Source organism: Pholcus phalangioides, unplaced genomic scaffold (assembly GCF_987345545.1).
Source record: "Pholcus phalangioides strain wild (caught in Gottingen) unplaced genomic scaffold, Ppha-v1.0 ptg000039l_1, whole genome shotgun sequence".
Classification (NCBI taxonomy): Eukaryota; Metazoa; Arthropoda; class Arachnida; order Araneae; family Pholcidae; genus Pholcus; species Pholcus phalangioides.
Window position 1 is genome coordinate 9,030,881 of NW_028301625.1, and position 27,895 is coordinate 9,058,775.

A 27,895-nucleotide genomic window follows, 5' to 3' on the forward strand; every position below is an offset into this window, starting at 1 on the left:
TGAAGACCTCAGATCCAAACTCACACTTTATTTTTATGATGTAAAACATTGCATAATGTTCTATATTTTTTTATTAGACGTCCAGTTCTTTACTACGTTTAACTGATGGAGATTCATAACTAAAAGTTTTTCTGGTTTTGTGTAGGAGTTATGGAATTCAATATATAAAATACTTTTTTTTCGGTATATTACAGCTCATTCTCTCACGCTCTCTCTGAATACATTAACTATTTATAAATTGGCCTCGAAAAATCTATAGGATTTTAGCAACACGTATTAAATTTCACGGCTGATACATAATAAATGTTGAAGTAGAATGTTGTAATTTAATTTGAGGGGCCATTAAAAAAATGGGTGGGGATACAAAATTAACAAATAGCAAAAAAGGAACGGAAAAAAAATGACATCACACTGGCTAAATCGGCAAAGTAAGTAAAAAAAGCAAGTGAGTAAAAGTCACGACATAAGGTATGAATTAATTTTGTTAATTAAGAATAAACTTGAAACGTTGCAAATACTAGTGGCACAAATAATCTGCAGATGCTTATAACAAAAAAAGGTAAAAATATCTTATTTTTGTCTTTAGAATTCTCAGGAATGTGGTAAATCACCGCAAAAATGTTTGTGTCATCAGGTTATTTATTGCGAATGCATTTGTTTAATTTGAAAAGTCTTGCTTTTTTCAGTATTTTTCAACAACTTCTTCGCAAATTCAGGCACCAATGCTCGCGAAATAATCAACCTAATTGATTTTAATTAACAACACCTTTCTCACTTTCCAGATGACTAACCCTTGTTGATAGAAATGCAATGAATTGGCTAGAAAATTTTGACCGAAACATTGTATTAAAGCTCGATACATTGGAACGGATGTCGTTTGATAAAAATACTTCCGAATTTTACAGGAAATAAGTAGTTGCAAAGAGAGAGAGAGAGAGAGAGAGAGAGAGAAAGAGTTTATTTCCCGAGATTACGATTTATGTATTTTCTTCGTCTTGATTAAGCTGTTTAATAGCAGAAGCTGATTAAATGTTAATCTGTACTTCGGTGGGTTTTAATTCCGCAACCGATTTCACTTCGTGATATTTAACATGGTTTCTTACGGGAATTAAGAATTCAAGAACACGTACATAATACGCTGCGGAATTCCGAGAAACGTAGATGACGACTTTTAAAATTTACGGGAAATTTCACTTAAATTTTCTGTTTGGGAACGTGTACTGAACGCAATGCGAGAAAAATCGACGGGTTGTGTTTTCATGGAGAGTGCGCATTCTACTAATCTTTCAATTAAAACTAATTAGCTTGATTTGCTTTCATTGATTTGAACGATGTTGCTAGGACGGGAAATTCTCAAAGCTGTTTATTTGATTTGTTTCCAAGGCAAGCTATTTTGTAATCTGTAATACAACTCTGAAGAGATTTCGCAAATCTTTTGAATTTAGTTTCAATTTGCTGTTTTCCTAAACTAAAAATATAACGCTGATTTTTTTCTCTGATATTTCGTAACGCATGAGTTAAAAGATAACAAAATTCATATACAATGGATTTTTTAGAGTAATTCCTTTGTGGTTAGGTAAGTGGTTTACATGAGTAAACGAATTTATAAAAAAAATATGAAGATCATAATCTAATACCTAAAAGGAGATTATGGAGGGAAAAAGTTAAAAAAAAATGTGTGTGTGTGTGAAAGTTTTCTCTTATAAAATATGGGAATATTTGGAAATTAGTACCACTTTACGCACTTGACACAAGGGAATTGACGCAAGCGGGTAATGTTTCGGTTTTTTGATACTGTAATGTTCTGAGGTTATGATTTTCAGTTTAGATGAATAGCAAATGAATTTCGGGGCAGGCTTTTGTGCCGTTGTTCGACGGAGGAATGATTTTTTCAGGCTTTGGGACCGTCGTTTTTTTGAATATTCACTCGACTTTTCAAAAACTCTAGTAGCTAAATCACCAAGAGTAGCTTACGGGTCTCGAAACTTCTTGGGGAAAGGATTATTTGATACATCCGAAACGCTCCTACTGGTCGGCAGGGTCAGAGCTATTTCATTGGCCAGTCTCTTCATTTGGCGTCCGTGTGGTGCAGTAGTGAGACGCTCATCTACCATCATGAAGGCTACCGGTTAGATCCCGGGACGAACATGGATGTCAAGTTCTTTTTTCGCTGAATCTGAGGTGACGATCGATAGATGGCGCTTTCATTTCCGACCCAACTCGTTCGGTAGTAAATTGCTATATGGTGATATTATCGGGGTGGGTGTGCGTTAAAGTGGTTTTCTCTTCATTCCGACTGGTCCGATAGTTACGGGTGTACCTCTCTTGAAACTGAATTAACGCCAGAACTCTGCCGTCATTCGTATCCCGTTGTTGAGATCTCTTCTAGCTCAGTTTCATGGTAGAGTCCTTCTCTCTTGCAACTGAGAAAAGTCTTTACATTTCACTATGGATTGTGGAGGGGAGGGTTGACGAACATCCTTTCTCCTATTATAGCAGTTCGTGTGTTTGAAAGTTATTATGGACTCTTTGTTTATAGGTGATACAGACAGGGTTTGGATCTCTGCGTTGAAAAGCATGAGACCCACTCCTAACCGTACTCAAAAACAGAATGAAGGTATGACCCCCTAATCACGTAACTCCAACCCTGCCAATCAGAATGAAGGGATGATCCCAATCAAGTAACTCCAACCCTGCCAATCAATCTGAGTACATTTCGAATTTACTATAACCCTTAACAAAAAATCAACCTCGTTGCCCAGTGACCAACCTCATCATGACACCTCTACTCAATTTAAACCGACCCAGAAGTACGAGATCCCGACGAATTGCCGAAGTTCAAGACTAACAAACATCTCTTGATGCCACTTAATGGAATAAGAGAAACTTCAAATGAATTCTAATTATGGTTTCTGCCTGGTACAGAAGCTGTTTTCTTGCGCCTTCGAAAAGGCATCCTAGAGTGCCAGAACAATTGTCGATGTTGAACAAAATTGGCTAGTTATTACATGCTCGTGTTACGTTGTATTTTCTCCTTAGCCCTCTCCCTGGCATTGACGAGATATCTCACATTCTTAAAAGCATTTAATTTCAGCAATGGAAGACCAAGATACGGTATTTTGTAAAACTGATTTCTCAATGAAACCCTTTTCTTATATTCCTTTGCACTTGCTTAAAATAGGAAGAAAGCCTTATTTATAAAAAAAAGTATGACATTTTACACTGGGGGGAGGGGTTAGTTATTTCTGCTATGCCGTCTCAGGCAAAGTTATGATACAGGCATTAAGTGAATACTTAAACAAACAACGACCCTTTTAGCTCGAAAAACCATTCATCAGGTAATGGATTCTCATGAAAGCATAGAGTAACGTCGGCATATATCATTAGATAATGATTTTTATCTGTCGTGTAATAACTACAGCAAAATTTTCAAAAAAGAGGAATATTAATAATGCTAGTATCTATTATCAAACAAACAAGTAATATCAGATGTCTATAATTAAAAAATTGCAGATGAATTAAGTTATTGAAATGTATTTATTTCGTTAAAGTATCTAATTAAAAAACTTGTGAATTTCTTATGTGGGTTTTCAAGACTTTCAACTGGTATAGAAAAATGATAAATCGGTGTAGTTTTTTTGCATAAGAACATGTAAAAACTGATTCCATAACGTTGTTTTTTGTTTTTTTTACTCTATGACCATTATGACTGACTATAAATTTTTACGACTCCTACTCTGAAGAGCTACTTTCTATGAATGGCTCCATTAATATAAACAAGGACTATTAGAATGATGACTTGTTCGCCAAAAACAGAAGTGGTACTTACGAGTGATTTTGAGCTCCATTTCTTCACTAAAGCCTTCGCCTTCTGAATTGAGAGCAAAACAGCGATATCGTCCTTTGTCTTCTCGTCGGAGTCCTTTGAGAACAATGCTATTCCCGCTTGATATGTCAGCACGTGAATGATTTTCGGTGACCTCCACGTCGTCCACCAGCCATCCTATTTTATACACATCAGGATTCGATTTAATTTCACAGTTCAGCCGGAAGTAATCGCCTTCGGAAGGAGTTCTTTCAAAGTATTCTTTCATAACTTTCAAGCGCACCCGGGGCGGATCTAAAATTATAATAAAAAAAATTGAAGAAAATAAGGAAAATTTCCTAACAATCCAGTCCAAAGGTGCATATGCAATCTCGAATGCTTGATAGCACATATCACAACAAATCCGTCGGAACAAATTATATATTTGTTTTTGGTGAAGTGCCGTTGAGCACTTTCTAAAAAAACCCTAGCCTTTGCGACCACACATTTTATGATCAAAAATGCTTGTTTATGTGTCTTATATCACCTTTTAAAGTTTGTCCAGTGAATTTAGAATCACCCTGTATTTTGAAAAGTTAGATTGTAAGTTGAATAAAGCAATCTTCAACTTACGAACGTTTGAGTCGAAAAGGGTTGCAATTTACCTGATAAAACGTCGTTGCAATACAAATACAAATAAATACCACAACAGACAAATTGCTCAACAAGGTGCCTGAAAAAAGATGCCCATGAAAAATGGTGATGTCAAATATAACCAACATATAGCAGCCCAATAGAAAGCATATATAAGAGAAAAAAACTAATAATTAATAGTATATAAATATATATTGTTGCGTCTATACATAATGTTAAGGTGAATTCGAATCCATTAGCATTAGCGAATGGATTCACGATATTGAGAGAAAACGCTTATACAGGATGTCCCAAATTCTTTGCACAGCAGATACCTTTGCAACCGTTAACATTAGAGAAACACACTTTCAATTACAAAAAGTTTTCAAATGCATTGCAACTACTTAGAATTTCAAAATTTGTTTGAAGAGTCGTATACATAAAAAATAAACGAATTAACTTTTTATACAGTCCCCATGTGTTTCCAATTATAGAAATGTAGATTCTACTCTGAAAAGACATTTGCAAAAGATTCATATTTTCAAATGTAATATTTAAAATCAAATGTTTTAAATCACTATGTTTTGGCAACTTATCACTGTGTAGTGACAAGTTTTCATTACCTCAAAAATTTTCATTTTTAGGGACTGTACACAAATAGAATGAACTCAATCATTTAATTTTTTTTAAATCGCAATAAATAATAATTGCATCTTTGACTATTATTTAGGAAATTACAGAATTTTTAAGACTTTGAATTGAATTTATTCTCGTGGTTTGTGAACCACACCCTCACTAATTGGCGATAAATGCTTATAACGTCAGTCGAATACTGAATCTTTACTAATACTGAATGAATTAATATTGCATTTAAAAACATACAGTTTTTTTTTGTAAATGACTTCGCAAAGCCACATTTATCTTCACTTTTTTAAAGCTTTAGCGCAAAGCATCTACATAAAAAGTAAATTTTTCTATTTTTATACGTATACGACCCCTTGGGAAATTTAAGAAATTTTTAGTCTCTGTTCGTCATTTGAAAACTTTTTGTAATTTAAAGTGTTTCTAAAACCAAAAACAGTTGCAGAAATATCTGCTGTGGAAACTATTTGGGTTTGGGAAAGCCTGTATAGAATTTTTAAAATGGCGGATTAAAGAAATGGCTCGCCATCATTTTGAATCGTACTTATCTGGAGTCATTCCGCTACCCCGTTTCTGACGAATATCTTACCACGGAACGAACAAAAACAGAATAGTAAAATTAAGGGACCAAATGTCACTTCACAGTATTCGGTGTCATATCGGTTCACACACAGAATATTTTAACACACTTGAAAGGACGTTTGCCAAAAATACAGTCCGAGGGCTTTTCTACGGAAGGTGTAAGTTTTTGAAAAATACATTTCCCATCAAAACAGAACTACTATTTTTTTTCCGTATTTGGTCAAGGGTTATCGGATTATGAGCATGGAAATGACGACACATGTGTGAGCACTCTTTACAACATCACTTAAATATTTTCACAATAGATGGCACTTCTATACCATCAATGTGAACAACAATTTTTTTTTCTTTGGGGAGGGAGTACTTTCAATAAAGTAAGCACTGCCCTTGGGGTTTTCTCAGAGTGTAAATATGTACGGGGAAAAAACCAAATAAACACACACTGAGGGTTTTGGTTCCAGAGTTAATTTTTTTCGAAAAAATTACTTCAAGGTGCAATTTTTTTTCCAAAAAAGAAAAAAAACGGAAAGTTATAATTCCAGAAACCTGGAAATTTGAACAAAGGGGAGGAATTTCGGAAGCGTGTCGGAAGACGCTCAGAATGACATGCAAAATGAGGACGTCTAGCAAACCTAATAAAAAAAATCTAATTCCGCTCATAGGTTTACCGATGAAGCGTATTGATGACAAAAGGAAAGGTAAAAGGAGAGTGTTCTAAGGCATTTATTCCCGCTACTCTAATACGAGATATCTCGCTCTTGTACGGGAAGATGTTATAGGTGCCAAAATGTCACTTCTTAGTCATTTGTGATATAAATATATTTAATTGTTGTGTGTGTGTAGAGCGTTTTCGCCAAGTGGCCGTTGGCGCCTTGCTAGCCGTCACCAATAGAACGCCAAGCTCACTCAGGGAGAGAAAAAACCTGTTGTGGAGTAGCGGTCGGTCTCGAGCGACGATCTTTCCTTCTTCTGGTTCGCATCGTAGTTGAGAGAGGTCAGCCAACACCATCTATAGCAGATGGCCTCCTCGCAAAGCTCGTGACGTCACTGAACGTAATCTCACCTATAGCCATTGGATATAGCAGGCTGATACATGCGCCATTTTTACCCGTTTTTGTAATATATCCAAGTGCTATAGATGAGATGACCTTCTTCAGTGACGTCACTTTGCGCGGAGACCTTCTGCTATAGATGGTGTTGGGTCAGCTCGACCTCGGCGGGTGAGCTAGCCCAGGTCGATAAGAATACTCCCATAAAGTACCAAAGGATGTTTAGAAGTGTCACGAGTTCGATACCCGGTTCGTCCTTGTCAGAAAAATTTCCTGACACAGGGGTGCAACAGAAACGGCGACGTGACCGCAGAAAAAATTGCTATCGAAGGGAGTCCCCCCATCGAGGGGTTAGCGAACCAACCTCTCGATGAGTACAAAAAAACAAGCCTGCCGTTCGGAACCGGCAATAAATTGTAGGTCCCGGTCTAATTAGCCCTCGTGTGCAGAAAATGACCGTGGTGCGACAAAAATGACTATTAATGGTCATGATCTAAAAATAATGCACTGAAATTACTAAACACCCCTCTCAAATATGCATTGAGTAAAATTGCTTCAATCTCCAGACTTCTCGTCATCCAGACGATAGTGGGCTCGTTGACTTTGCGGTTCCCACGCCGATCCGGGGATCGCCGTCACCCATAATCTTCCGGTAACGAGATGGACATGGTCGCTGGTTGTAATGACACCTCGGTTATAACGTCAATAGTTGGTGGTCCGGACTGATTCCCGTAGAGAATAGTGTTAACGAACCTTGCTTTTAACTTCGATGAAAAGCATTTACGTCGATTGTAACGACAAATTTTTTCACTTTTGTCTTTGTTTCGATGACGTTTTCCCAAGAAACTCCCAAAATTAGGGCTGATCATATCAACGGAATAGTCTGTTGATCTATTTATGCCTAACATTAAAAAAAATATTTCATGTTGACGTTCTTGACTGGCTCATTGACATGATCACTATACAAAAAACCTTTGTGTTTTGCCCTTCCCGACTTTTTCTTACGTAAGTGTCTCGTTTTTTCAACGAAGCTTGCTTTAATTCCTGATTTTTACTAGAATCGGGAATGAAGGTAATTTGTATAATTTATAAATAGTGCCATTATGAACATGACAAAAAATATTTATCTCACGCATTTGTCAAGTTCATTTTTTCCCGTAAAATACATTTTAGGAGACTTGATGTAGCACTGTGTCCAAATTCAAAAGAAATAAAAACTTTTTATGCACAGCATTTGATTGCCACTGATTATATTTTTTGCCAAAAAAAGTTCTTGAAGATGGTAACCTCGGTTATAAGGATAAAAGTTCGTGAAATTTTCGATGTGGACAAGCTTTCGATAGACAAACTTTGCCTCAGAACAAGTCACCAACGAATAAGGTAAATATACGAAAAATACAAAATTCCTATGTGTTTAGACACACAGTGGAAGAGGACACCCACTATGTGTCGAAATGCATGAGGAGTTTTATATTTTTCGTATATTTGTGTTACTCGTTGGGGACTTGTTCTCAGTAATCTTCGATGTCGTAGTAACCGAGTTTGACTGTATTCCTCACAAGAAGATATTGTACATATATTGAGACGATCTATCTGGCACGATAAAAAAATGCCATTTTTTACTCGATCCTTTTGTTATAGCCGATGCCTTGAAAAGAAGCGGGTCATGTTTGTCATGAAAATATGTTTATTTCTTTTTTTTTTATTAACATTATTCCCTCTCGCGATCCTCATTTGCACTTTGTCTTCTCGTGTGCACCACGTCTCGATTTCTTTTCACTCTTTTTCGAAGATGGAAATACTTTCTCATAAAGCAAAGACGAGAATGTTGCTCTTTGACTCCTTGTTCATATTACACTGCTCAACACTGATTTTATTGCCGAAGATGTTTCAGTGATTTTAGGGTGAATTTCGGGCGCAGATTTCGAATGTGGCATTGGTTTTCTGAGATTGGAAATAATTTTTAAGATAAAGTGAAAATTAAACTTCAATAGCAATACATAAGCAGTATACGAATCACATTGAAACTGTGTAAAATGTAAATCATTGCCAAAATTATTTCAACGATTTCAGGGTGCTGATTTTGAATTTGGCATTGGTATTATCAGATTGGCTCTACTTACTGAGATGAAGTAGAAATTAAATTTCAATAGTAATACAAAAATAAAACACAGTTCCATGAAAACCACATTGAAACTGTGCAAAAGAATGTAATCATTGCCAAAGTAAATCATTGTAAATCATTGTAAATTTAATGTAATCCAATCAAAGTAAATCATTGTAAATTTAATGTAATCCAATCAAAGTAAATCATTGTAAATTTAATGTAATCCAATCAAAGTAAATCATTGTAAATTTAATGTAATCCAATCAAAGTAAATCATTGTAAATTTAATGTAATCCAATTAAAGTAAATCATTGTAAATTTAATGTAATCCAATCAAAGTAAATCATTGTAAATTTAATGTAATCCAATTAAAGTAAATCATTGTAAATTTAATGTAATCCAATCAAAGTAAATCATTGTAAATTTAATGTAATCCAATCAAAGTAAACCATTGTAAAAATCCAATGCAATCCAATATAAATCATCTCCAAAGATATTTCAGTGATTTTTAGGTGACTTTCGGGAGTTGATTTCGAATCTGGCATTGGTTTTGTCAGATTGGCTGAAGTTTTCCGAGATAAACTGAGAATTAAATTTCAGAAGTATACAAAAGCAGTATATAAATCACATCAAAGCTGTGCGAAATGTGAATCACTGTCATAAATATTTCAGTGATTTTAGGGCACTGATGCTGAATTTGGGACTGGTTTTGTCAATTTGGCTCTCGTTTTTAAGATAAAGTGAAAATTAAAATCCAGTAGTAATATACAAGGTATTTCAAAAATCCGATAAAATCATAACTATTAAGCTTTTAATCCGTTTTGATCGAATAATGTATAGGTAGAAAGAGAAAAATCTCGAGTTTCACGCCGTTGCTGACAGGAAGCGCTAACGCTCTTCCTTCAGCCGCCACTTCAGTGTTTGTCAAAATGGCGACTGCACAAAAGAAATCGTTTTGTGTTCTAAGCTTCGCGAAGTGTGAGACCGTAACAACGTTTCATTGTACTTTTCATTGACAATACCCTGGTGTTGAACTTCCTACCACTTAGATCATTAGGCGATGGTATAAACAGTTCCGAGACACGAGTTATCTGTGTATAGGGGAAATCCCCTGGCCATCCCCGCATGTCAGACGAAAATGTGGAGCGCATCTGCACGTAGTCCACAGAAATCCACTCGCAGTGAATGCAAACATGCTCGCAAAAGCTTGGGACAAATTTGACTACCGTATAGACATATGCCGTGCATCCCAAGGTGCACATATTGAACACCTTTAATTTGGTTTGCAAAAAAACCTTTATGATTAGCCATGTAATATAAAATTAATCTTAAGTGTCTATGTGTTCAATATTTTTCGTAATATACGTATTTCAAATCGGTTATTCTTTTTGAAATACCCTGTACATAAGTAGCACACAAATCACTTTGAATCTGTGTGAAATGTAAATCAATAATAATGTTAAGACCAATACATATGGACCACTGATATCATGATGATGTAAACGTAATAATATAGTGAACAAAATAGGAAAATAAATAAAAAAAATTAAAAGTAGAAATTCGACGCAAAAATTAGTCTCTTCAGACAACATTGAAATGCTGAGAGTATGCACTATCTCAAAAACTAGAGCTAATTCGGCAAAACGAACACCATTTTTGAAATTAGCAGCTCCAATATACTCTAAAATCGTTGAAATATTCGTGGCAACTTGAAATTTTTATTTTTGTTGAGAGGCGTTATCACTCCTTTTTTGATTTTCACGCAACAACACTGTATTATTCTATTAAATTTATTAATGAATGTATTGATCGAGTCCAAAACCTCAAATTAAATTCATTTCTCTAAAGTTTTTCGCATTTTTATTAACAGATTTAAATTGAATTTTTTTAAAACTTTCTTCCGAAACTTTGTTTCATTTATTTTAAATGCGAACCTACTAATAACGATGGAAAAAAATCCTGAGCTTATCAGCACGCTTCATTACCTGAAGCGTTTTTTTCCAATTTCATTTTCATGTCATTTTTTTAGAGGGTGAATCAAACTCGGTATCTGTGTGCACTCGTCAATAAAATCTAATCAATGAATACATCTGGGAGGTTTCTCAAAAAACACTTGAATGAGACACCAATTTATTAATGAAATTCGGTGTTACCTAATTGCATGCAAAGCAAGTATTTTTGTGGATTTTGACTCAAAGACAGATTTGTCATTTTTATAAAGACAATGTATGTGTGAAAGTATTTACTCTGAATTCATCCACGTTTATCTAACTCGTTGGTGCTTGTTTTCAAATTTTAAATGTATATCATGATACAGTCAATTTCGGTTATAACGTCATCAAAGAAAGCGAAATTTTGTCGCTATAACCGAGGTTGGGATATTTAAGACCTTTTCTTTGAGGAAAAAAATATAAACAGATGCAATCAAATGCCGTGCATTCATAGCTCATTATGGTTAAGTTGACCATATTTGATCGAGAAAAATACGAAAAATTTGGATTATAAATACGATACACCGTAGTTTCTCGCCAATTGTCACCGAAATCGCCAAATATTGCTTACAAATAACCCTTTGCGAGAAATACTTTGCTGAAGCAAGTCTGCTAAAATGTATTTCATGAAAAACAGATGAATATGTGTCGAATATGTAAGAGGAATATTTATATTCATATTTATAAAAAGACAATTTATAAAATATGCAGATTGCTTTCATCCTCAATTTTAGTGTAGATTAAGAATTAAAGCTAGCTCCGTTGAAAAAACGAGATAGTTTTATAAGAAAAAGACGGCAAGGGTGAAATACGAGAATTTTTATAAATACGGGCCATGTCAATGAGCTAGTCAGATCCTCAAACGCGTAATAAATCTTTTTCTAACCCTTTATTCAAATCTTCGACCTCGTACAGACCCTCAAAATACTTGCACTGAGAGTGAAGAGTTGGTTTGTTTCGGATTCGCTCGCGTAAGGACGAAAAACCACGTCAAACATCACTCGTCTGTATATTAGGCTCAGCACAAAAAAATTGATTATCTCTATACGGCTTCGTTGTAAACACTTACAATCATCTATCATGTTAGCATGTCTTTCTTTGATGCAGTTTGTTATTGGTCCCTACAAAGGCATCCCGCAGAAGCCAGACATGCTTGGAAGATCGAAGAAAGAAAAGATGCAGAGAAGAAAAAAACACAATAACACAACAACAACAACACAAAGATAACATTTGTCATGAAAATATGTTTTCATGTATTTTTTTTTCTTTTCTTCACCCTTGATTAATGCCGCCATTATTCACGAGGGAAAACTGTTCTTACAATGTCGAAACGATTGGGTTGATGTCTAAGTTCACTGCCGTCATCTTCTCGCCCATCAAAATGGCATTTGTATATCTGGTTCTTCTTTTTCCTGCAGAATTCGTACATTAACCGCAGTTTTATTTGCATACGTAGGGTAAATGCGAAAGAATCATCTGATTTCCCCTTCTCGTTTAATGTATTCCAAAAAAAGAGCTTATACTTTTTCTATCATACCCTGAATTCTTTTCAAAGTCTTCTTCCTCATGTCGGTGTACATTCGAAGGAATTTGTTCATATATATATATATATCCCACTTGAAATGCATCTGTATCTCATACCTTCTTTCATCTCATTTTTTTTCTCTAAACGTGACACTTATGTTTGAAAACCAGTAATTTATCCAAAAAGTTGGATGCATTTGGGTTTTCAGTCAATAAATTACCGGAACAGATGCCATTTTCCGACTGATTTGTTCCAAAGTAAATTTGACGAAGAATATTTTAAGAAAATTGATGAACTCCACTTGAATTTTTCTTTTAGGTTTCTTAGAACAATATTATGTTCTAATTTTAAAAGATATGGTTTTTTGCGTCTTCCGCCGTATAACGAGATCCTGTCTAATCTTAACGTGTATGCATCTGATACTCCATCTGATGGTAGCCAACTATCGACAGGATAGTATTCATGTTTTTAACACGAGCATTTCTGTGTTATCATAAACGAAAAGACGCCAATTCTATATAATACTGTAAACACAAAAAATATAAATAATGGATTATAGCCAACTAGCGATATGCCACAGTTTATGTTTCGAACACCTGCCTTTCTAGATATCAAAAACCAACGCTATTTTTATTAAATATAGGCCTATACAAAATTTATAGCTAGTCTAGCTTTTGTACGCGTGTAATGATTACAAAAACGTACATATGTTAGAAACATAAACATTATCATATCACTACTTTCGATATGTATTTTGCGTAGTAGTAATTGAATTAGAATATATCATGCACACACGAGAATAAATTATAAATACAGTAATATATAGGAGTTAACCCTATTTTAATCCCCATCACAAAATCTCAACAACGCTATCAACTTCATAACACACATCGGTCTATTTTTAATTTATAAAGTCTTATAAAATATTTCTGATTCGCAAAATGTTTGGTTTTCTAAATAGGTGAAACACCAGCCCACGACGTCTTAACAGGTAGGTCTACAGGATCAGAGCCCCAGGCTCCGAATATTATTGGGTCCCAATATTAGAGGGCCCCAAATTATTGAAAGCTTTCACTTATTCTGAAATTTTTCCTTTTATTCTCTCTGGATTTTCATTACTTATCGCACATTATTTCTTTCATTAATTCTTCAACTTGCATCATCGCATTTTTATCTTTCGCTGTATAACGGAATACCGCCTAATCTTAACGTATACTCGTATGGAGTATATCGTATACAGTAGTCTTCAAAGTTACATAATCAAAGTTTTAGTCAACTAGTGATAGGAAAGTCTTTATGCTTTTCTAAGCTACTGTAGCTTTTATGTGTGTAATGATTACAGGAAGACACATGCTTTATATAGAAACATAAACATTGCCATATCACTACTTTCGATATGTATTCTGCTTAGTAGTTATCGAAGCGGAGGCATATATATTAATCATACCGTAATATAAGGGTTCTTAATAATTTTCAGTCGCGACCCAAAATCCGCGTGCGGAAAATTCACCGCCAGCAATTCACCGCTAAGAAAATTCACCGACCAACAATTCACCGCCATGCAATTCACCGCCAGGAAAATTCACCGACCGACAATTCACCGCCATGCAATTCACCACTAAGAAAATTCACCGACAAGTTCAATGCGAGTCAGTTAGCGAGGGAGTGAGCGATTGAGTTACTGAGTGAGTGAGTGACCGAGTGATTGATCCAGTGACCGAGTCAGTGAGTGAGTGACTGAGTGACCGAGTAAGTAAGTGATTGAGTGACAGAGTGAGTGAGTGACCCAGTGAGTGACCTAGTGACCGAGTAATTAAGTGACCGAGTGAGTGACCGAGTGAGTGACCGAGTGAGTGACCCAGTGAGTGACCGAGTGACCGAGTAAGTAATTGATTGAGTGACCGAGTGAGTGAGTGACTGAGTGACCGAGTAAGTAAGTGATTGATCGAGTCAGTGATTGAGCGGGTGAGTGAGTGACCCAGTAGTGACTGAGTGACCGAGTGAGTAAGTGATTGATCGAGTCAGTGATTGAGCGGGTGAGTGACCCAGTAGTGACGAGTGAGTAAGTGATTGATCGAGTCAGTGATTGAGCGGGTGAGTGAGTGACCCAGTAGTGACTGAGTGACCGAGTGAGTAAGTGATTGATCGAGTCAATTTTTAATTCGAGAAAATTTTTAATTTTTATCAATTTTAAAACGAATAAAATCCAGGGCCCACATCCAGTAACGGGGACCCAATACGCAGATATTTAGTGGGGCACCCAGACACTGGATTTATCTCGGGCTTCCGCTGTTGAAAATTCTACAATGTTAAACGACAGAAAAGAATGAGATTCATCCAGTGCCCCCAAAATGAAACGGGACCCCTGACTCAGAAGCCAATCGGGCATCCCCCTGTGAGGGCCACTGCAAACATTCATTTTACCAACGAATAAAATCCAGCCCTCCCCCCACGCAATTACCCTCGACCGAATTCGCAAATTTTATGGGGTCCCAGACTGGATATACCTCGGGCTTCCACTATCGCAAGGACCCCTGGAAATGAAACCTTTTAACTTCCCCATGAAGGTATATGTGCAATCCCCCGGGTACCCCGACCCTGTATGTTGGGAGCACTGGTGATATATGTATATTTTACGTATACATACCTCTCGGCATGACCCCCACGAGGGCAGGGCTGACAGGGGCCGGAACGTTTCTTATCGCTTTTTGATATTTTCATACTATAAATTAAGCACAGAGGGGCCCGTGAAAAAGCTTGTTTGGGGGCCCGCCATCTATTTCAGCTTAGGGGACCTGCTGTAGGATGTGGGAACCTCTGGGTACATGCACATTGCTTGGCCCCAATGCGTCAAATGGGTCCCGATATATGCAAGAGTTAAATGAAAACTTGATCCCAAAATCGTAACCGACTTCCGTAACACAAAAACGTAACAGATTTCCATCACTCAAAAAACGTCACCGACTCCCGTAATAAAAAAATCGTCACTAATTTCCGTTGCATAGGAAGTATATATATATACGTATATAGTAAATATACAGTACATATAGATACGCACTAAGGCGGGATTCCTGAAAGTTCATCACGTGAAATCGCGGGTAACAGCTAGTTCAGCATAAAAAAAAACCATTGGTTACTGATGATCAGCGATGTTTTTTATAATATGTATTAAAGTGATAACAGGAGATGATTTTAAGCATTTTTAGGGGGTTGATTTATCGCGTATCCACTTACTTTATTATCTTTTAATTCTGTTATTATCGCTTTTAACATTTCATTAGAAGTTTCTGAGTAAAACAGAGTTAATGGAATTTTGTTGAATATACTATCTTGTATTGGGCAACAGCAATTTGTAATTTATACAAATACAAGGCTACAACAGGCAAAATGCCCAGCGAGGTGGCTGAGAAAAAGATGCCCACAATAAATATGGATGTCATATATTTCAAAAATACAGCAACCCGAATCCGTATCATCTGAATTTCTTCTCATAAAGTCATTATTTAAACTTTCCGCCATATCTTTAGGATATGGCACTTACTCACTCAATAGATCACTCACTCACTTAGCAGCTCGCTCACTCACTCACGGACTGACTTACTCGCTCATTGAATCAGTAACCCGCTCGCTCACTGAATCACTTACTCGGTCACTCAGCCCCTCACTGGGTCACTCACTCACTCAGTAACTCAATCGCTCATTCCCTCGCTAACTGACTCGCATCGAACTGTCGTCGGTGAATTGTATGGCGGTGAATTGTTGGTCGGTGAATTTTCCTAGCGGTGAATTGTTGGTCGGTGAATTTTCCTAGCGGTGAATTGCATGGCGGTGAATTTTCCTAGCGGTGAATTGCATGGCGGTGAATTTTCCTAGCGGTGAATTGCATGGCGGTGAATTGTTGGTCGGTGAATTTTCCTAGCGGTGAATTGCATGGCGGTGAATTTTCCGTAAACCCCCAAAATCAACAACACTATCAACTTCGCAATTCATCAATCTATTCTTAATTTAAAATTCTTATTGAATATTTCTGATCAACAAAACGTTTACTTTTCTAAATTAGTGAAACCAGTCCACGACATCTCAACAGGTGGGCCAACGGGATCAGAGTCTATTGCACCGAATCATACAGAAGGGTCTCAAATTATTAAAAGCTTTTAATAATTTGAAATTAATTCGGAATTCATTTCTGTTATTATTTTCAGTAATTTTTTTATCAATGTGAAATCAATCATTTTCCAGCAAGTATGGAAATGTTTCTGATTAATTCTGAAATTAGGGTGTGCTTTGAAATGTGTTCAAATATTTTTATAGGGGTAGTTTTCAGCATTCTGTAATAATAACCTGCCATTTTTTGGATGTCCCCCGGCATGTCTCCGGAAATACTCTATGTGGACATCATAAATATGTGGGTAGCAGCCTAAGCCGCCGCAATCATCAGGAAGCCCCATGAAACAAGTCGGGCAGAAAAGTTAATTTATAATATGTGGATTTGTACAATAATCTCAGGAGACCTTGTGACCCAAGTTTGAGTCGTGTTTCATATGTTAAGATCCCCTGCCGTAATTGACTTGATTTTTACTAGGCGAGATTTTGTGAATCGAATCTTAGCTGTAAGTTCAAGCTGGCCAAAGAGAGGGAATCGATTGATATTTAAGATCTAATATAAAACATTTGAAACATTTTTGCCATTTTTGTTTCTTGTTATAATTGTTGATTTTGGATTGCTGTATTTTGGTACTATTAACATCCATTTTATAAGTTATGGGGTTTTTCTTTAAATATCTTATTTTACAGTATTTATTAATTTTTTTCAAGCCATCTTGAAGGGCAATCACCTGCTGTGGCTTACATTTTGTATTTGTATATTATTTACCATTTAACGACAGCCAATGTTCCCCATTGGGGATACCGGTTTTATTAATTAGAAAAACTATTTTTCGTTCATGAAACTTGATTTTTTTTCGCTGAAAAGGTGTAATATCCCAATTTCAATTTACAAAACAAAAATTTCATTCATTTCAGCAATTATGCCATATAAATATAATTTTTTTAAATCACCTATTTTGGAGGATGAATAAAATTTAATTTTTTGGTTAACTTTAATGTTATTTCAAGGATACGAGCAGTTCAGAAAAGACATAGGAAATTTTTTTTCATGAATTTTTCGGTTGATGTTTGTTTTTAAACTAAAGTATCTCTCAGAAGGGGAAATAAAAGGAAAAATATATAAAAATCAATTCAAATCTGAATTCAGCTTGTAAAAGGTTAAGAATACATATAATGTTCATTTCTGGTTTAATTTATATGAATATGTTATGTTATCACGAAGAGTGCCAACATAAGGTGACAAATAACATATAACATTATTGTGATGTGACAAAAGATTGTTTCCGTTCGCGTATGTTTTATCAAAACGTGAAATATTTTTACATATTTTCGAGTATTAGTAGCTATCAGGTTGTACGCATTAACGAAGAACCGTATTTATTGATAAATTTGCTGATGTAATTTTTATTCTGTGTGCTATCGAATATATTGGACTTGTGATACAAATAAATCTAAAAAACCGAGTTTTGTAATAGATCTGGTACGTAACGTCTTTTATGTTTCCCTAATGATTCAAACTGCTTAAACATTCATATATTGCACTAGGAATGAGATATTTCTATTCAATAAGCATAGTGTAATAAGACTCTGTGACATCTTATTCGAAAATAAGTCCCAAGGTGTTTATTGATATGATTGTTAATGTGCATTTATTTCTCGTAGCGAGAGAGACTGGATAACTTGTGTCTGCTAATTAGCGCTACCCTTCGAGTTCTTTTTCAGCCAGACTTCCTTCTCGCATTTTCTTCGTTTTGCTCGCCAAGACATTTGCCGAAAGTAACGATCATTTCCGATATTTCCTCCTTAATTAGGTTTATGACCTAACTGAGATTCGGATAATTGCTTTTCGATATTTTCCTTCCATTTTTATCGGAACTCACCAAAGGAATACAGTTTTAAAAGCATATGGTATTAATGCTCGATATCTTTATCGTACAATGCTGTGTTTCCGAAACATTTGTTGCTCGTCAATGTATTAGTTATGAAGAGACGAGAAAGATACCACACACACAACATGGGCAAATTATTAAGAAAAAAAAGTGGACGAGGATTTGAGTGAAATTCTGGAAGTATGCTTTAACCACCGAAATTTATATCTGAAAATACAATAGGGAAGACCGGGGCTAGTTTTCTTAAGGGGCAAGTTGGCATACAGCTTATCTTTCCTACCGCAGTGAGCACTGAGTGCTGAGTATCGTCATTGTCAAAATACCTGAGGATGTTGCATCATTCATTGTAGTTTCAGTGCGATGGGAGCTTCCAGAGAGCAAGGACAGCAAGTTTACTGATTTCCTGCTAAGAAAACATTTCTTTTTTCACTCAAAGTTTTTATTCTCTGAAGCACATGAATATGTTGTGGCCTCTTTTTAACAGTTATGATGGGTAGATTGGTCAATAACGTTTTGTATTCAAGTACTGAAATGCTTTATGGAACTTTTGTGGAATGGTGAGGCAACAAGTCCTCTTGTGTAAAAAAGTCATGTTGGGGCAAGTTGGCATCCCGCCTGAGGGTCATGTTGGCATATAGAACACGTGTAATATACCAACTTACCGATTCGGTATAACAGCATCAAAATTGTGCGAAAATCACAGTTCAAGTGAGCGATCGACCTGATTTCTTGGTGGATATGAGGCTGTGAATGATGACTTTCTTATTCTTTTTTGGTTTTTTGTAACTTTTGTTTTTATATTCGTTTTTACTTCAAAACATCGAATGCTTAATATGCACATAATTTTTTCTGCATTGAAAGAAAAGTTTTGTAGTTACTAATTTTTGCTTATTCCTCATACCCTATTAACCACCATGCTATGCCAACTTACCCCAGAAGTTGCGACAATTTGCTCCATGGTTGGCAGAGCTTTTTAAATTTTTCAAGTGGATTTGACGAAATAAGCATGTAATTTTAAGTGATGTTTTTTTCATCATTAATTTGTAGCCAAGAAATACAGCTATCCACAGCATCGGTCACATTTGCTGTAAGTACTACAAAAGAAAAATAAAAAATTATAAACTATGCCAACCAGACCTGGTCTCCCCTAGTCTCGATAATCCGAGAGAAACGGAACCGAGAACATTTCGGAATACTGAAAACTCGGATTATCCGAAAAAATTATTTTGTGAAGAGGGGAGGGGGGAATTTCTATTTTGATTTTATGGGTAAAAAAAGTATAAGTAGTAAAATATTAAGAAAGAATTATTATGTTCATCCCTGAGTGACCGGAGTGGAGCCCTGCCGCCAGCCTCATTTGAGGAAATATAATTGCTCTTACATGGACCTTCTTTTTGAGCTTACGCGTATTCGTACTTCATCTTCTTATTTCTTAAAGAATTAAACGGATAAATTCTCCATAAATTAGGGCTGTCTCTTCTAAAAAAAGACTGGTATAGCTCTGGCCCTGGGAGTCCAATATGAATACTATTACAGTCGACACTCGGTTTACGAACTTAATTCTTAATTCTTTCTAGATGTCCGTTCGTAAACCGAAATAATTTTTCCTATAGGAATCAGTGTAAAATGAATTAATCCGTTTCTGCAACTTTGAAGATTTCTAGTGTGAACTTTTACAACTGATTCTGTACATAATCAATGGTTATAATTGTACCAACGCTGAAAAAATTACCATAATTCGAAAGAGATTAAATACAAACAAAATGGAAACGCATCGCCAGGACAAAGTCTGGTTTCGTGAATATGTATCATCAATAATCTCGCTGTGAAAACCCTCAAAATCTCCTCTTGCAACAACACATCTGGCCGCAAAATACACCTAAAGCCAAACTGATGCTTCTGTAAGACACTTGCTGCCGCAAGCTCTGTAAGAAAGAACTATGCAATGTAGGATGATGAAATAATTTTTCTAGAAAATGACTATTAGTTCTGTCAGATATTATTTCAAAAAACATCTTTAAAAAAAAGTTTCTCTCTTCATAGATTCATAAAGTTTGACATAACCTGCTGATCCATGGGCTGGATAAGAGGAGTAGTATTTGATGGCGGGGAAACTTTTCACTCTGATGAAATATAATTCTTCAACCAAATTCTGTCGAAAAAAAAAATTGTAAAATTGTAATCTCAGACTTGTTCGCTTCCATTGGGAATTAGACCGTTTGGCGTGTTCGTAAACAAAATTGTTCACAATCCGAGACGTTTGTAAAGCAAGAGTTGACCGTACAATTATTTGATCATTTTTTACGCTATAGATTTACTATAGAGGAATCTGTGAACCTTCATTCTCGAGGGTCCGATGCCGATCTCAGTCAGAGCCCGAGTGGCGCAGTGATAAGATGCTCGTCTACCACTATGAAGGTTACTGTCAAGGTTCACGTGCTCGAATCCGGCCAAAGAACATCAGAGTATAGGGATCAAGACATTTTTAAACTGAAATTACTCGCATTCATAGAAAAAAAACAGACAGAATGAAACACAACTCGTCCGAAACCTCGAGCTTTCGAATTATCGAGACTTCACTGAAGATTTTATTTTCCAGTAAATATTTCACACATATGCCGTTTTGAAATGAATTCATTAACTATTAATGTAGTTTTTACTTCAATTTATTAAATGATAATGAGATTGGGATACACACGCATTCTGAGATTTTTTTTTAGGGGTAAAAAAATTTATCGCCTTTGGGATCCACCCAAGAACTAGAAACTGCAAGAGCGTGAAGGAGTTTACTTACTGTTATCGTTCCATTGGGAAACATCTTGGTGACACAGACTTGGATGCTTCGACTCGTCGGAGAAGAAACAGTGGTGTAGAAGACAAAACAAAAAGCATTTTTGTTCGTAGAAATGGCTCTATATATACGTGAAGTATTTTTTTTAACTTTTAAACCGTATACTACCCAGGCAATGCGGCATTCGTCAATTTTAGCCATTGTCCCAGTTGAGGGGCTGGGCGGTGTCGGGAACTTTATTTTCCATGTACATAAAACACATACATAAAAAAAAAAACTCATAACATAGAATTTACAAAAGAAAATAGAGAAGAAAAAAACAAGCATAACTAATTATAAATATGTACAATTCCAATTGCAGGAGATTTCGGCAGGTCTGTGAGTGAGTTCCGGTTGGAAAACAAGATATATATATATATATTACTGCCAAAGCCCGAAGTGCGGCCAATTCGCGACGGGACCGGCCACTCCACCAATTGGCCAAGAGTTTTGGTCAAAGTCCGAATTGTAGAAATGATTCGGACTTTCACCGACCATTTAGCGAAGTGGCCGGAGATACCTGACCAAAGCTCGATGTGCTGATGTAAGATGGCCCGGTAGGAGCCAAATCTATTTTTTTAATCGCCAACGTGTGATGCATGTCTGCATATAGCAGCTGTATTGGATTAGCTCCATGTGGCGAAAGAAAAAAAGTGAAATTTGAGAGAAAAAAAACTATACAAATATTTATATAAACATATAGTTTTTTCTGCCAAAGTTTGAAGAAAAAAATGATTACCGCATCGTGACTGCAGTTTGATGGGTTGCCATAACTAACGTGGACATAATTATCACGAAAAAATACGCCAAATTGACGATCATCCCGAATCATGTTTTTTGATATCGGACTTTGATCTGGGATCACCGACCACGGCCAGTCGGGTGGAAACGGAACAAATTCAACGAAATTAGCCAATTCGCAAAGTGGCCAGTTTCGGGCTTGAGCAGTAATATATACAATTGAAATTCCGGGACATTCTAGGGGGCCAGTGAACTATGGCTGGAAAATAAAGCAGAAAGTAGAAAAAGAAAAAGAACTAGTAAGAGAGAGGAGGGGGAAGCTAAACTCTGTAAAAATGCGTGTCCGCCGGGGGCCCCCAGCGCAGGACTTCCTTGGGTCCAGCTTAGCCAGGAGACGTGTGCAATCAGTCCGAGTCTGATTCTTGGACGTATCGTTGATGTCTTCCTACCAGCCCAGCTGAGCGTTTTGGCTCCACAACGATGGTGCTATGTTCCGCTTCATTTAGATCTGGTCCTACCATCTTAGCTTCGTCTGGGTTGTCTTGCAGGAATCTGACAAGCTTGACCAGTTTTCCTGTCGGTCCCGGTCTTTTTAATATATTGTCCGTGGCATCCGAGGGAGTTCTTAAGTGGAATTATTTGGTATGTCGACAAGATGTGGCGAAGTGAAATTTTGTTCCACGCTCACCACAGCTGCAGCGATCGTTGGAAATGGACTTGAACCTTGTGAGGTTAGCAGAGAACGGACCGGGTCCAGTAAAGATAACAACCAGTTCTCTGCACCACTTGCTGTTCGTGGTTTTTAACTCGACGCACGATCTTAGGTTTCAGGGCACTGAATCCTGATCTCGATCTTTTGATTTTTGGATCTTGGCTGAAAAGGGTTAAGAGCCCTCCCTGGTCATAGAGATTATATACATAAATATTGTTGTATAAACAGAATTCTTTTAAACGTGCATATGTTATGTAAATATTTATGATTCGTTTTATATTTCATTAAATTTAATTAAAATTTCAGACAAAAAAATTACATAGTTCCAAATATTTATACAATTCGCGATTGAGCTATACACAGGGTGCATGCATAGCTAACACCTTGCAATTACTGGCAAACCGTTGATCCTAGAGGCCCAATGATAAAAAGTATCCAAAAAATATGTAGAACTCAGATACGTCGTTCATATTGCAAGGGGTTGTATAGTTATTGAAATAAAAAAAAATATTTTATATAGACACCCTATACTCAGAAACACAATCAGAAAATTGTTGTCCCGCTTCTCCTGAGGCAAAAAAAAAAAAAAAAAAAAAAAAAAAAAATTACATCTCGAAGTGCAATATTCACTGAACATTTGAATTCAAAAATTCAGAAAAGTTGGGAAGAAAACAGCATAAATGAGGCCGAAAAGTGCCTTCCGTTCGCGTTTGTCGTTTTTCCCAATTTTTCTCCGATTTTAGAATTCAAATATTTTAGTGAATATTGCAAAACGTGAATTGTTTTTTGTCGACCATAGGAGAGACAGGGCAACAACTTTTTAATTGGGTTTTTGAGCTCAGGGTGTCTGTATAAAAGGTTATTTTTTTATTTTAATAACTATACAATCCCTTGCAACATGAATGACCAACAAGTCAAATAATTGAAAGTTTTCACTGATTCTGAAACAATTTCTTTCACAAATTCTGAATTTTCATTAATTCTGGAATTGTTTCGATTCTAAGTGCAACATTCGCTAAAGTATTTTTAAATTAAAAAAGTAGAGAAAAGTTGGGGAAAAAAACATGAATGAAGAGAAAAAAGCGCCTTCCGTTATAGTTTATGCTATCCCCCCCCCCAAATTTTCAAATTTTCTCTAATTTTTGCGAACATTGCACTTGGAAACGTGGAATTTTATTTTGTTGGCCTCAGAAGGGACAGGGCAATAACTTTCTAATTAGGTTTTTGAGGACAGAGTGTCGGTATAAAAAGTTGATTTTTATATATTAATAATTATACAGCCCCTTGCAACATGAATAACGTATCCGAGTTCTACACGTTATTTGGATATTTTTTCATATTGCAAGTATGCCTGTAAGATCAACGTTTCACCCGTACAATGCAGAAAATGTGGCAAGGGTAATTATGGAATCACCCTGTATATAAAACAAAATATTATATCAAGATAAGAAAGCAAAATACTACTCAAAGCAGAACTTACAAGTTATATTGAGGTATCGCTTAGTTTCCACAAACTTTCCTGGGTACTGTACTTTATTCTCAGCTCGACACACGAGTGGCAATCGGTGATGCTTCTGTTGAGGTTTGAACTTGAGGACCGAACGGGATAAATTTTCTGTGGTTAACACCATTGTGCTTGGTAGATACGTATTGTAATTCAAAGACCATGTTATCAAAGCTGGAGGCCTCGAGCCAGTTGTTTGGCATACTATATGAGCAACGTGCCCTGCGCTGAAGTTCACTTCTGTATTCACGATCTGCACTTCAGATGGAGGAACTAGAAGCCGAAACAAACAAAATATAGAGATCATGGATACATTATATTAAAGACAATTTCAAATAGGATCCAGATTGATTTTCACTGAAGAAGTAAAAAAAAATAATACCTCGGCTAACGAAGATAATTCGTACCGGAATCGTATTCGTTAGCCGAAACGTGATTTTCCATGGGTTTCTACAGAAAATCGTTTAATTCGTTCTAGGTACATCCCAAAATGTAAAGATAAGTTTTAAAACCCCAAAGAACTCTATAAAAAAAGATAAAAACTGATCGAAGGCTGAAATGACCATTATCAAAGTTGGATAAATGAGAATTTACAGGAAATGAGTCACTGAAGATCTTATTTTACACTATGTATGTAATCAATACCATCTTTAGTCTACTAAAGCTGTGGTTGTAGCCGGATAGAACAACCCAGTCGAATTTGTAGGTGTCCCCATCCATTTATGATTTGTTCAGGTCATTTCTGTGTCATATGATGCATGTAGATGGTAAAGATGATATTCTTCGACAAGGGAACACCAGTATCGTTTAATAATCAACAACATCAGGTTGTGGTGTTGCTGGGAGTTTTTCTCTAACAGGGTTATCAATAAATGAAATAGCTCACCTAAATGTTTAAAAACAAGTACGATAAACATATTGGGATAAATCGAGAAGCTATTCTACTTAAAAAATAAGACAACCATAATCTTTTTTTACGGGCAGCGTATTAGTTATTATTAGTTTTTTTCGTGATATTGGGGGTTTCTGTATTTTAGTTATATTTGACGTCCATATCTTTTATGGGCACCTTTTTTGCAGCCATCTCGTTGGGCAACATGCTTGTTATGCCCTTTGTTTTTGTATTTGTATAACTCCTAGAATGCCCAGACTGTTCAGTCTGATGCTAAGATTCTGACGCGGACATGAGTTAATCGGGATCAAATGATAGTAATTCTGTAATTCTGATGATGATTGGTGCTAAAATTCAGCTATATATATAAACGATGTGGCTGTTTTATGTTCGCGCGTTCATCCATATCTACGAAATTGTTAGTTGGCCGAAAAATTCGTAAGCCATCATTGTATTGAACTAGAGAAGTTTTCTTGTTCAAACTTATATATATCGGGAATTTCATTCAATGTATGTACGTTCAACAGTTGCGATCATGTGTTGTGATCTTTTGAATGACTGAAATGTTTGAATGAGGGGTTTTGAACATCAACGAAATTATTTAAAAAAAAGGATCCTTTTCTTACTGAAAAACCGAAAAATCTTGTCGACTACTTACGAAAGAGATCCACCATAATACTTTTTACTAGCGGCTCGGCAACTTCAGCATTCTGTGCTTCGCATCGAAGTTGGTTTTCGAAATCAAATCGATCAAGATTTTGAACCGTCACGTAGTTAACAATACCGGTAGATGTATTTTCGAACGTGTCATCGTACAGTTTATCGCCTCGCCACCAAGTCACGTTCGGGGGTGGATCTCCTGTTCAACAGAGAACGAAAAACATGAAATCAATTACAAAAAATACCAGGTGTTTATCTCTCTCAAATTGTAATGTTCAGTATATACAGGGGGTTTCATGAAGAGTATCAGAAAGAAATAAAAATTCTACTGTTGATTTTGAGATTGGTATAAAATATGAAATATATGAAAAATATTATCAACAAAAAGATGAAACTTTATATAGCTGTGTTTTACTTGCACCTACGTACAATTATAATTAAAGGAAATGAAATTAAAATTTTTAGTGCCCTTAAGAAAAATTTACGTCTTACTCGCGGCCGAAAGGAATTTTTCCGGTAACAACTAGCTGAGGCATGAGTGATTGGGGAAAAAATACTAGATTTTTTTTAACCTTTTCAATTCCTAAATTTCTGAGAAAGAAAAATTGTTGGACGTGCAAGTCACAAAAAATCAAAAATTAAATTTCTGATTTCTCAGCGAATTTTCATTCGAATGCCACGGGATAAATTTCTTTCGGTATGGTAGCAAGAGTCAAATTTTACTAATTGATATTTTTTGATTGAGGGACGTATAATTTTTTTTCCTAGTTATTATTTTACGGATGTGGATTGATTGATGATGTGACTGTGATCACGACTGTAATTGTTTTTCTACTGGCATGTTTGATATTACTATAAATTTCGAATAAACCATACAAAGGCATCTCTCGTTTTATGCGATTAACTCGTTCCTCAAAATAATCGCGTTGAATTTGATTGATACTTTTTATGTTTGTTTTCAGTACTTCCGATTGATTCTAGTGAGTGTGGATGGAGCCCAATATTGATCGGCCGATCATTTTTTCTAAAAGAAAGAGTCGAGTTGCCCGACAAGAAGCACTTTTCGTCTTTTTATGAACACTTCAGTAGTAAAAGAATAGCCAGAGAATTCTGAATTTCCCTCCCAAATATGACAGTTCTATTCCCATTAGGATCTTTTTCTTTGACTTTTTTTTTTTTTTTTTTTTTTAAACCGAGCACAACTCAGGTCTATCGCCATAGGCAATTTTCTACCTAGTGAGTTGTGTCGGAAGTGTAATTGTGTGTACCTAACAGTCTGAGTGCGTATCTAGTGTTGTGTATGATTTTTCAGTGCTGCCATCTATATCTCAGAAGTGAAGTGAGTGATGTGTCGTGACTGAATATTTGTACTGTTTGTAGGTCTGTCGCTCTCTGTGGCGAGACTTTTTAACGGGGAGATCGGCTCGCATTTGCGCCTCGAAGTTGGGAACCACAGAAAACCAACTTCAGCCGACCACCACTGTGGCGACGGTGGGGCTCGAACCCGGGTCCCCGCGATGCGAGTCCGTCAGTATGACCACTCGACCACCACAGCGGCCTTTTTCTTTGACTATAATTCTGAGAGCAAATTCTGAAATTAATTTCTTAAGCAGTTTCTGTTACCAAAAGCTGTTGATTAGTGAGATCTGGCAAATTGGCTTTGAGCGTTTGTCCTCATCTAAATCATAAAACCCAACAGACTGTCATTTTAACAACGCCATATATTTTTAACTTGCAAGCCCATTTCCAAGATTAACATCAAACTTCAGGTTTAATTCTGAAAGATACGATGCGCGAATGCGAGTCCCCGTGAAAAAGTTTCGCCACAGAGAACAGGCCTCTAACGGTACAAATATTCAATTATTACACTTCACTCACAGATGGCAGCACTGCGTAATCCGACACGACGCTAGATAGTACGCACTCAGATGGTTAGGTACTACTTCACCAAACACCAACTCTGGCCATATCACTATACTGCAATTTACTGTCATTAATGAGCTGGGTTGGAAATGAAGGCGCCATCTATCGGTGGTCGCCTCAAGCTCATTTTAGGAAAATATCTTATGCATATTCTCCTCCGGGTTAGAATCTGGGATCGTTACGGAAACTTTCACGGTGGTAGACGCGCATATTACTACCACGTCACTCGAGCGCTTAGACGGTTAGGTATACGCACTTTATTCCCGATTCTGCCACGAAGCTGGACTGGAAGAGATCTCGGCC

At 36.3% G+C, this 27,895-nt stretch overlaps 1 protein-coding gene across 5 annotated transcripts in view; it reads right to left on the bottom strand.

Moving 5' to 3' along the window:
• LOC149065551 (synaptogenesis protein syg-2-like) overlaps nt 1-27,895 on the bottom strand; it is a 199,321-nt gene that overhangs the window by 47,859 nt on the left and 123,567 nt on the right. For all 5 annotated transcript variants that reach the window (XM_089253852.1, XM_089253851.1, XM_089253849.1 and 2 more), the window contains exons 6-8: nt 25,668-25,868; nt 24,094-24,390; nt 3,830-4,120 (exon numbers count right to left, since the gene is read on the bottom strand). In XM_089253852.1, the coding sequence (XP_089109978.1) occupies nt 3,830-4,120; nt 24,094-24,390; nt 25,668-25,868 (789 nt within the window). The remainder of the gene's footprint in view (nt 1-3,829; nt 4,121-24,093; nt 24,391-25,667; nt 25,869-27,895) is intronic.